General features: G+C 39.3%; 1 protein-coding gene across 2 annotated transcripts in view; it reads right to left on the bottom strand.

Annotated features, from left to right (window-relative positions):
- The window catches only part of CBFB (core-binding factor subunit beta), a 61,100-nt gene that overhangs the window by 3,560 nt on the left and 45,131 nt on the right, over positions 1 to 12,409 (bottom strand). The window contains exon 5 of one of the 2 annotated variants that reach the window (XM_059382144.1): positions 12,082 to 12,177. In XM_059382144.1, the coding sequence (XP_059238127.1) occupies positions 12,082 to 12,177 (96 nt within the window). Of the gene's footprint in view, positions 1 to 12,050; positions 12,178 to 12,409 lie in introns of both variants that reach the window. The other variant, XM_059382145.1, reaches the window with a different exon arrangement.

The following is a 12,409-nucleotide window of genomic DNA, read 5'->3' as shown; positions in this document are numbered from 1 at the left end:
TCCTAATTATGTATTTACGGGTCCCTACTAACCTACCAATAATATTTTGTCACAAGGATAGTTCAAGCTTTTGTCTTGGGATAGGTGTAATTTTCAAATTATTTTAATAATAATGGGATGTCTTCATATGAGTGATGGCCTTCATCAGCAGTGATCAGCAGCTGAAGGTCTCCCTTCTGCTCTTGGCCGTGCAGAAGTTGCTATGGGTTTCTTTGTTTAAAATGTACTTTGGTAAAGGCATGGAAAAGGTGAAGTTGCCTTGTTATTTACTTGTGTTTGCAGTTTATTTACACTGTGAAGAAGGAATTAGGAGGATGTAAGGGAAGACACTGTCAAGGAAAATAAAAAATAGGACAAACGAGAGAGCTGGCAAAGAACTTCAGACTGTGTGAGCAGGAGGAGGAGTAAGAGAGCTGGGAGATGGGGAGGAAATTTATTGTTTGGAGGGAAGATGCAGAGGCTGTCACGTGAGAAAAACAAACACAGAGACAGACTTAGGTTCAGTGAAAAAGCTTCCACAGGACTGGTATTCAACAACTGGATGAGATTTCCTTTTTTTTTTTTAAAGATTTTATTTATTCATCAGAGAGAGAGAGGGAGAGAGAGTGAGCACAGGCAGACAAAATGGCAGACAGAGGCAGAGGGAGAAGCAGGCTCCCTGCCGAGTAATGAGCCTGATGGGGGACTCAATCCCAGGACGCTGGGATCATGACCTGAGCCGAAGGCAGCTGCTTAACCAACTGAGCCACCCAGGCGTCCCCTGGATGAAATTTCTAATGAAAGCAAGATGTTTTAGAAGGAATTCTACAAGTAACTGGCTAGACTAGATGGTGGCTAAGAAACTCTCTGAAGTCAATTATTTTAAAAGCATAAAGTCCATGATTTCTAGTTTCTTTTCCTCTGTCAGTCCACAAGGGCTCTTGATTCTAACTTATTAACAGCTATTTCAGAATAGGGGTTTAATATAAAGCAGATACCAACAAGCCTGTTCAGAATAAAAATGTTTTTAATATTTATAAAGAATTTGGGATGCCTGGGTGGCTCAGTCGGTTAAGTAGCTGCCTTCGGCTCAGGTCATGATCCCAGGGTTCTGGGATCAAGCCCCCACATCAGGCTCCTTGCTCAGCGGGGAACCTGCTTCCCTCTCCCTGCTGGTCCCCTGCTTGTGTAGTAAAGCACACAACTTCAGGAAAACTTGATATATAAAGTGTTATTTCAAAATAAAAGAGATAGTGGAAATAATCTACATTTCCAGCTGGAGACTGGGATGGCTCTACCACTTTAGCTATGTGATCTTAGACAAGTTTCTTATTCTCTTTCAGCCTCAGTGTCTTAAGAGTCAAATGTAAAACAAACACTGTGGTATATATTGCCTGGCATCTAGAAAGTACTCACACTGTCATTATTACAACAAAGTTGCTGCTCATCACTTCCCAATTTATGTATATGAACATTTGAAATGTCAAGAAAAAAAAAAAAACCCACATCCTCCCAATAAGACTAATTTTTACAAACTAAAACAAAGTTAGAACAAAACAAATTTTAATGAAGCTTCATCTATGATAGAGAGCAAAGATTTTTTTAAAAAAGATTTTATTTATTTATTTGAGAGTGAGTGAGTAGATGGAGCACATAAGCAGATGGCCAGAAGAGGGAGAAACAGACTTTCCTGCTGAGCAGGGAGCCTGACATGGGACTTGATCCCAGAACCCTGGGATCATGACCTGAGCTAAAGGCAGATGTTTAACCAACTGAGCCACACAGGCACTACACACTCTCCTTTTCTCTTAGTATGGGAGAATGCAGATCTATTATCCTCCTCTTCCCTCAACAATCCTCTTCCGGTCCTCATTCTTAGCCTGAGTTCATATTCCTCTGCTTCACTCTCATCTCCTGCCTTTACCCAAAAGACATGTCAGAAAGGCCTAGTATAGACAGATTAGAAAAAAAAAATTATTATTTATATATTTGACAGAGAGAGAGAAAGAGATCACAAGTAGGTAGAGCAGCAGGCAGAGAGAGGGGGAATCAGGCTCCCTGCTGAGCAGAGAGCCCAATGCGGGGTTCAACTCCAGGACCCCAAGATCATGACCTGAGCTGAAGGCAGAAGCTTAACCCACTGAGCCACCCAGGTGCCCCTAGACAGATTTTTGTGTTAATTTGTCCTTACACAAAAATGAGTGTTGGTACAGTTGAAGTGATTTAAAAACTGAAGTCTGTGGGAATTTAAAATAGTGGCTGAGATTCATTTTTTTCTCGGACCACACAGAATTGAAGGCTCCAAAAACATACAAAACACAAATACAAAAACCACATAAAGCCTTTTTGCCTGTTTTTATTTCTAAACAGTTTCCACCTAAAATTCTCCTATGATTTGCTGAATTGCATTAAAACTGCCTATAGTAAAATAAGCAATAATTATTTACCCATTCTCTGACATTAAAGACAAGAATTTATTTGCTAACACTTTATAAGCTAACCAGATGAAAGCATTTTCTCCATAATGACAGAGAAAATCTCTTTCAGCACACTGTCACCATCCAGACGAATTAAGAGCCAACAGTACGATATTACAGTTTTAGAAAGTTAAGAGGCCAACCAAGTTGAAGGCAGTCTTTAGACATAGGGAGTGTACATGAGCTGCTATCAGTAACACAAGCAGCTTTCCAATATATTTATGACCAGGCACTCATTCTGTCCTTTACTAACCTCAATCTCTTACAAAATCCCAAAGTAAGGCATTTGAATTACAGTTATACAGATGTGTGACCTGAAGAGAACTGCCATTAATAATGTGTCCACATTTTCAAATCATGGAAAGAGGCACTACTATGTGGCAAGAGACAGCAATGGGCAGGCACTTCACAGAAGAAATGTCTATGATTTTTTTTAATGTCTAATTTTTATTAAAATAATAGTGCAGAGATCATAAATATATAACTTGATGAATTTCCCATTAAATGAACACACCCATGTAACTAGCACCCAGATCAAGAAATATACTACCCAAACTTTGGAGGCTCCCCTTGTGCTCTCCCCTCTCCCTAGTCGCTACTCACCCTCTGGGTAACTGCTATTTCCATTTCTAACAGAACCCAGAAAAATTCAAAACCCTTTACTGTTGTTAAAAACTGAACCAAAACCAAACCAACAAAGAAGACAACCAACACCAGAATACAAAATACCTTGGCAAAATATCTCTGACTTTCACAGTCTAAAGTTAGATATGCCTGCTTTTACTGCCACTCCGGATACACCGTGAGCCAAAGTGAATAGAAAGAGGAAGTGAGCCCATTTTAAGAGTCAGATACTATGCTGGCAGCAACCTGGGTAGGACCTTAGCCCTGGTTTTACAGACGAGGCTCACAAGGATAAGTAACTTTCCTAATGCCACAAGGCAACAAATAGGAAAGCCAGGATTTAAAATCAGAGCAATCTATTACAAACCTCATGGTCATTTTACTACATCAAAGGTTCTTAAGTTACATTCTGCCAGTTACTGGACTCCATGAAAACACCCCAGGGACTACAGAAGGAAATTAGAGTAAATCCCACCCCTGCTCCACTCAGAGCAGTACCCCTTTTATCCACTATATACATTGGGGTTCTCTACAAAATTTCAAATGAAGGGAAAATTTCAAATTTTAAGAAAAAACCCATATGCCAGAAGATACACATAGCAAGCTCTAGCATCTTCTAGTTACATCATTCTGTGTTAACACTGAAAACAAATTTTCATTCTTTTCTAAAGATGTAAAAGATGTACAAGACACAAAATTCAGGGGCACCTAGGTGGCTTAGTGGGTTGAACCTCTGCCTTCGGCTCAGGTCATGATCTCAGGGTCCTGGGATGGAGCCCCACATCAGGCTCTCTGCTAGACAGGGAGCCTGCTTCCCCCTAGTCTCTCTTCCTGCCTCACTGACTACTTGTAATCTTTCTCTCTGTCAAATAAATAAATAAAATCTATAAAAAACAATTCAAAAGGTCTAAAACATAAACAGTGAAAAGTAATCACCCTCTCATGTGGCACCTAGATACCTGATTAGCCTCCACAGTTTTCAGTTAGTTTCCTACATTTCCTACTAAAGAGAGACAAGTATGTGCACGTACTCCTTTTTAAAAACCACCCAGAGGGTAAAGATATTATACAGAGTGTTACATAGCTCTTACATACCATTTTGCTATACACCAAAGATTTAACAGTACTTCAACAAGGTTATTAAAATACACAATGTTTCTTCATCTCACTATAGTTTTTCACTTGCCAAATTAATGATAAGTTGCTATCACCTCTGAAAGGTAAAGAAAAATATCATACTACTAAAATACATTTTTCCAGAAACTCAGAGAAAGAAAATGCTAAGTCCCTAATGATGGATTAGGTATGGAAAGCCATCCCTAAATGATGGATTAAAAGCTTTCTAAATTTCACATATGGTAAAAGAGACACATGCTCAGGGAGTTTTAGAACTGATTTCAGTTTCAAAGACACTGGCACAAATCAAAGCCTTTAGTAACGTTAACCTTATGCATGTATTAAATGCTTGAGCACCACCACTGCAAGGTTAGCACCATGGGGCCAGAGGCCTCAGAGGTTATCCAAACAGGGGTGGGACATCCCTAAGCCACTGACCTGCCCGCATCTCACACTTCCAAGGACCATTTACTGGGTTACTGCCACCCACGAGTTACCAGTGCTCCTCGGACTTCACCTCCAGTCAGACATCAGGACCACCCACTGGAATCAATATTATTCTTTTTGCCTCAGCCTTTTCTTTTCCAGGCAAATGGTTTCTAACCTCTCCTGGCAGGTTTTATTTTTCAACTTAATCATCTTTATGGGTGATGTGGAAATTCATTTCCCACTGCTAGGCTATATTTGTAGAGGCCTTTTGATTAGGAAACTGGTTTAAGTCTTCACTTTTCTTTCCATTCATCAGCTACTTGAAAGAGAGCAAGTCAATTAATTTTCCTTGGATTCTCAGATTCCTCAAGTATATTAAGACCATTAGAGTACACGGCATCATGTCCCCTGTATATGTTTCAGTTATGGGGGGAGGGACAATTTATGGACAATAATTTTTCCTAATGTCGTCCCCTTTTAGGAAAAAGAAGGTAAACTGTAAGAAAATAAGATTAAAAATTTCCTGTGGATTTATTTTTTTTAAAGGTTTATTCATTTATTTATTTTGAGAGAGAGAAAGCACAGTAGAGAGGGGCAGAGGGAAGGAAAGTCCCAAAAAGACTGGGCGGGGAGGCTGAAGTGGGGCTTGACCTCACAACCCTCTGAGATCACAACCTGAATTGAAATCAACAATTGGTCACTTAACTGACTGCGCCACCCAGGCGCCCCATTATGGATTTTTTTTTTTAAAAGGAAGCAAAATACACATGCACAAAGTACCAAAAGGCATGCATACCCAAAACTCCCCTAAATGACTGCCGGTGTAGCTCTGGAGTCAGATTCCAGCCCAATTTTATAGATGGCAGTTCTCTATAAGAACTGATGTTAAATTATTGCCTCAAGGGACTACGGCATCTTAAATTATTGATGACAATCTAACCATTTTTTCTATGCTCCAGGTCATAATGCAGGGAACGTGCCCTGATACACTTTAGAGAACTAAAAGGTTGTTCTTAGCCAGGTAATTCAATTAACTGGAAACAGCACTGTGGCAGAGCTTTTAGTGCTAAAGAAGTATTTTAGAGCTACTATTTACTGTAGGCATACAATAGCCAACCACCACACTAAGTGCTTTTACAAGCATTTTCCTATCTAATTCTCACAACAATTTCTATGAGAAAATAAACTTAAGAGAGACTGGCAAGTGATAGAGCAGGAATCTTCACTAGGTCTGACTCCAAAGCTCATTCTCTCAAATCACTGACATAAAACTCACTGGAAAACAATCTATCTGAGCAACAAATTATTTAACACCTCTGTCAACAAACTATACTTTTGTTCATACACAAATATAAACATACATACATAAGAAAAGACCTCAAATAGCCAAAGGGATATAGAAAAAGAAAGCCAAAGTTGGTGATATCACAATTCCAGACTTCAAGCTCTATTACAAAGCTTGTCATCATCAAGACAGCATGGTATTGGCACAAAAACAGACACAAAGATCAATGGAACAGAATAGGGAGCCCAGAAATAGACCCTCAACTCTATGGTCAACTAATCTTTGACAAAGCAGGAAAGAATGTCCAATGGAAAAAAGACAGCCTTTTCAATAAATGGTGTTGGGAAAATTGGACAGCCACATGCAGAAAAATGAAATTGGACCATTTCCTTACACCACACACAAAAATAGACTCAAAATGGATGAAGGATCTCAATGTGAGAAAGGAATCCAACCAAATTCTTGAGGAGAACACAGGCAGCAACCTCTTCGACCTCAGCTGCAGCAACATCTTCCTAGGAACATCGCCAAATGCAAGGGAAGCAAGGGCAAAAATGAACTATTGGGATTTCATCAAGATCAACAGCTTTTGCACAGCAAAGGAAACAGTTAACAAAATCAAAAGACAACTGACAGAATGGGAGAAGATACTTGCAAATGACATATCAGATAAAGGACTAGTGTCCAAAATCTATAAAGAACTTAGCAAACTCAACACCCAAAGAACAAATAATCCAATCAAGAAATGGGCAGAGGACATGAACAGACATTTCTGCAAAGAAGACATCCAGATGGCCAACAGACACATGAAAAAATGCTCCATATCACTCGGCATCAGGGAAATACAAATCAAAACCACAATGAGATATACCACCTCACACCAGTCAGAATGGCTAAAATCAACAAGTCAGGAAATGACAGATGCTGGCGAGGATGCAGAGAAAGGGGAATCCTCCTACACTGTTGGTGGGAACGCAAGCTGGTGCAACCACTCTGGAAAACAGCATGGAGGTTCCTCAAAATGTTGAAAATAGAACTTCCCTATGACTCAGCAATTACACTACTGGGTATTTACCCTAAAGATACAAATGTAGTGATCCGAAGGGGCACGTGCACCCGAACGTTTATAGCAGCAATGTCCACAATAGCCAAACTATGGAAAGAACCTAGATGTCCATCAACAGATGAATGGATCAAGAAGATGTGGTATATATACACAATGGAATACTATGCAGTCATCAAAAGAAATGAAATCTTGCCATTTGCGACAACATGGATGGAAATAGAGCGTATCATGCTTAGCGAAATGAGTCAAGCGGAGAAAGACAACTATGATATGATCTCCCTGATATGAGGAAGTGGTGATGCAACATGGGGGCTTAAGTGGGTAGGAGAAGAATAAATGAAAGAAGATGGGATTGGGAGGGAGACAAACCATAAGTGACTCTTAATCTCACAAAACAAACTGAGGGTTGCGGGGGGGAGGGGGGTTCAGAGAAGGGGGGTGGGGTCATGGACATTGGGGAGAGTATGTGCTATGGTGAGTGCTGTGAAGTGTGTAAACCTGGCGATTCACAGACCTGTACCCCTGGGGATAAAAATATATGTTTATAAAAAATAAAAAATTAAAAAAAAACATACATACATATACATTCACATACCAGAATATTTTTCTTCAAGTAGCATGATTTTAAAAAATACATATATTTTTTTATTTATGACGGAGAGAAATAGCGAGAGAGGGAACACAAGGACAGAGGAGCTGGAGAGGGAGAAGCAAACTCCTGGCCCAGCAGGGAGCCCAATGCAGGGGCTCGATCCCAGGAGGCTGGGATCATAACCTGAGCTGAAGGCAGACACCTAAGAACTGAGCCACCCAGGTGCCCCCAAGTAGCATTATTTATGAGAATAATCAAGCTAGCATTTATGATAACTCTTAGTGTCACTAATCTACAATTTTATTTAAAGCAAAATATATGCAAAAACTTAATTACTCCATTAATTATCCAAGTTATTTTTCAAATATAATGTAGCCAAAGAGCAGTTTTTATAAAACAATTCTTATATTCATTTAAAGCCACATTGGCTTGTTCCAGAAAGACTGACCAATCCTGTTCTTAGACATGACAAGACCTCTTACTACTTCAAGCCTTTGCAAACACTGTTCTTTCTGCCCTTGCTTGTCCAGTAGGCAAACTCCCACTCTTCCTTCAAATTCCTGCAAGGGTATTCTCCTGTGAACTCCCCAGGCAGAGGCAGACATAAGCACTCATTCCTCGTCTACACTGTTCACTGTTCCCCTTCTGAACCTCCATTATGTACAGGTGCTGCTAAAGTAGTCTACAATGATTATGTATCTATCTTCCCTCAAGACTGACAGTTGCACAAGGACAGAAACCATCTTTCCTTCCTTCCTTCCAATTTTTAGAGAGAGAGAGAAACAGAGAGTGTGAGAGCAAGCAGGGTGTGAGGGGGTGCGAGGCAGAGGGAGAAGAAGAGAGACTCTTAAGCAAGCTCCACATCCAGCATGGAGCCCGACTCGGGGCTTGATCCTATGATCCCGAGGGTCATGACCTAGGCTGAAACCAAGAGTTGGAAGTTTTAACAGACTGAGCCACCACAGGCGCCCCTGTGCATTTTCATCTATGTATTTACCAGTCCCTACTGCAGAATCTATGACAACATAGTTGGGGTTTGTTACTTAAAACCTACCTAATACAAACTAGCAAATTCAAACATTTAAAACTTTTCCAGAGACCGGTATTATTCTACTTTGACTAACTTCTAGTCTACCCTGTAACTCTAGTTTTCAAAAAGCCAGAATAAGAACTATTTTCTGAAGATCTCCACTAGACAACTAAACACAATGCACAAAACACTGTGGTTGGGGTGCCTGGGTGGCTCAGTGGGTTAAGCCTCTGCCTTCAGTTCAGGTCATGATCTCAGGGTCCTGGGATGGAGCTCTGCATCGGGCTCTCTACTCAGGGGGGAGCCTGCTTCCCCCTCTCTGCCTGCCTCTCTGCCTGCTTATGATTTCTCTCTCCGTCAAATAAACAAATAAAATCTTTAAAAAATAAAACAAAACGCTGTGGTGGGTAATGTGAGGGTTAAAAAATCAGGGGCCCCCATCTCAGTGGGAATCTACAATAGAGGACAGACATGTTTTTAATTGTTTCAACATAATGTTCTGTAAGAACAATAGCAAAAATAAGTGCTCTGGAAACTACAAAGTGGAAGGCTAATAACAGTGAAGGAGGCTGGAAAAGGGACTGACAGAACGTTTAAGCTGGATTTTAACAAATGGGTGGAAAGGTACATTATCAGTCAGGGAACAAACAGCATTGAGCAAAAAGGCTCAGAAGTATAAAATAAATGCATATTTTATGTCTAAAAACTTCTTACTACTACAGATATAAGCTATCTGCTTATATAATGAAATGTTATTTTCCCAAGAAAATGTCATGGGAAGTCTGATCACAAAAATCAAAAAGCTTCAAAGGTAATAAATGCATTGCATAATATCCTCCTGTCTCTTCTCCTAGCTAAAAAGTACTATATTCTTGGGGTTCCATTAGTTGCTATCACCCTATTAGATTAATTCATTCACTGACAAAGGGAAATCTCAATTATTAAAAGATAATTCTATTTTCTACACTGACCACTAAGTAGCTTGATTTTTTTCATTTATTCTAAAAAATATATTGTCACATAGAAGGATACACATACACACACACACATACTCACACAAAATAATACTAATAATAGCAGATGACACCTACTCAGAGCCACATACTCAAGAAGTGCTTTCGGGGCACCTGGGTGGCTCAGTCGGTTAAGCCGCTGCCTTCGGCTCAGGTCATGATCCCAGGGTCCTGGGATCAAGCCCCGCATCGCATCGGGCTCTCTGCTCAGCAGGGAGCCTGGTTCCTCCTCTCTCTCTGCCTGCCTCTCTGCCTGCTTGTGATCTCTGTCTGTCAAATAAATAAATAAAATTAAAAAAAAAAAAAAAAGAAGTGCTTTCATATATATTTGCTTATTTAATCCTTACAATGATCTTATGAGATAGGCACAATTATTAGTCTCATTTTATCAATGAGGAAACTCAGCCACAGAAAGACGAAATAAGTTGTTCAAGGTGACAAAGTGGCAAAGCCAGATTCAGATCTTGCAGGCTGGCTCTAGTGTCTGGGCTCTTCACCACTATCTCCATACACACACACACACACACTCTTACTTTTGTGTTAATTTAGATAATAGTGTACATATAATTTTGTGAATGGAAAAACCCACAAATTTTCTGTAACACCGATTAAAAATTTTTTTAATGTGTTAAAATACATTTAACATAAAAATTACCATCTTAACTATTTTTAAGTGCAGAGTTCAGTAGTGTTAAGTACATTTACAATGTTGTGCAACCAATTTGTAGAACACTCTTTAATGCCTGGAAATCATTTTATTTAGTTCATGTACTATAATTATATTTTAATTCCATTTCTTCTGATTATCAAAGATGAATGTGTGCTTTTTCCTATTCTTATATGAAATTGATAATTAAGCTTATAAACTTGAAGAATATATTAACATTTAACAATATCCTTTTCAAACATTAGTTCTCATCTTGATTATTTTTGTTTTGTCAGAGTATACTTTTTATACAAATTGGAGTTTTGAACAATATATAGATACTTTAAATATAAATCTTACTATATATATATATTTTTTAAAGATTTTATTTATTTGACAGAGAGAAAGAGATCACAAGCAGGCAGAGAGCGAGGGGAAAGCAGGCTCCCCGCTGAGCAGAGAGCAGGACATGGGGCTCAATCCCAGGACTCTGAGATCACGACCCAAGCCGAAGGCAGAGGCTCAACCCACTGACCCACTCAGGTGCCCCTAAATCTTACTATATTTAAACTCTGCTTAAAGCAGGGTATAATTTTTTTTTAAGATTTTTATTTATTTATTTGACAGAGAGAGACCACAAGTAGGCAGAGAGGCAGGCAGAGAGAGGAGGAAACAGGCTTCCTGCTGAGCAGAGAGCCCGATGTGGGCTCAATCCCAGGACCCCGGGATCATGACCTGAGGCGAAGGCAGAGGCTTTAACCAACTGAGCCACCCAGGCGCCCCAGGGTATAATTTTATATAGAAAAAAATCCATGTCAATTAAAAGTCTTATCAAATTTAAACACTGGGTAAGACTAAACTTCAGTGTTGAAGACTGAGGGAGGCATGGGTAATAAAACTAAAAAGACACAAGGAAGCGACCAGTATAAAAACTGAGGTAATGAGTACTTTCGAGGGGAGGGAGAAGGTCATAATTCGATGCCCACATGGAGGAGGCTGCTGGGGTAGCTGTCAAAGTTTGACTTTTTTTTAATCTGCATGGTGTTTTCAGGATGTTAGCCTTACAATAATTAAGCTACATATTTCTTTTGTGAGTATTTCTATCTCTGTACCATAAAAAAGTTAAAAGAAAAATGGTTTAGGTTGGGCACCTGGGTGGCTTAGTCAATTAAGCATCTGCCTTTGGCTCAGGTCATGATCCCAGAGTCCTGGGATCCAGCCCCACATCAGGCTCTCTGGTCAGCAGGAACCCTGCTTCTCCCTCTCCCCCTTCCCGTGCTTGTGTTCCCTCTCTTGCTGTGTCTCTCTCTGTCAAATAATAAATATAATCTTAAAAAAAAAAAAGGTTTAGGTTAATTCCCTTCTTTGAGTAGTTTGAAAATATTAAATATTGCTCTAGTAAAGAGAATACACAAATGGTCAAACATTACACTTATAAAATCAAGACATTCATAAAAAAGTAAAGTAATATTATTTTCAAAGAGTTTTAATAATGTTCTAAAAATATCTATGACAAAGTAATTTTTATAAATAAGACAAAAATGAGGAAAGATATTTGGATCAATTAAGAGAATATATACATGACAGTAAATCGTTTTTATGAGGACCAATAAATGATGAATTCATGTACAATCTTAAAATTAAAACTAAGTCTCTTTATAGCAATTACATTTAATGAACACAAAAACACAGTATAACTTTTGACAAATGAAAGACAAAATTAAATTATTTATAAAAAACATTATGCACAAACACGACAAAGAGAGCCTGAAAGGTTGGGGTAAAGTACTAACCAGTTACTGCCAGCAGCTGTGAACCTCTCACCTCCATTTCCTCCCGATGAGACCTGTCTCTGTCTTCAAATTCACGTGTCCTTCTCCGAGCCTCTTCAAAGGCCTGTTGTGCTAATGCATCCTCCTGCTGTGGGAATACATGAAAAATGTATTTTAATTTTGATTTAGAATAAAAACTTACAATCTGACAGTGTTTGCTTCTTGGAGGAAATGAACAGTTCTTGGAGAAATGAACAGGCTTTAACCCACTGAGCCACCCAGGCACCCCTATATTCTTTAAAAAAAAAAAAAGATTTTAGGGGCGCCTGGGTGGCTCAGTGGGTTAAAGCCTCTGCCTTCAGCTCAGGTCATGATCCCAG

This window comes from Mustela nigripes, chromosome 17 (genome assembly GCF_022355385.1).
Source record: "Mustela nigripes isolate SB6536 chromosome 17, MUSNIG.SB6536, whole genome shotgun sequence".
Taxonomy (NCBI): Eukaryota; Metazoa; Chordata; class Mammalia; order Carnivora; family Mustelidae; genus Mustela; species Mustela nigripes.
This window is presented reverse-complemented; position numbering and strand designations above follow the sequence as displayed.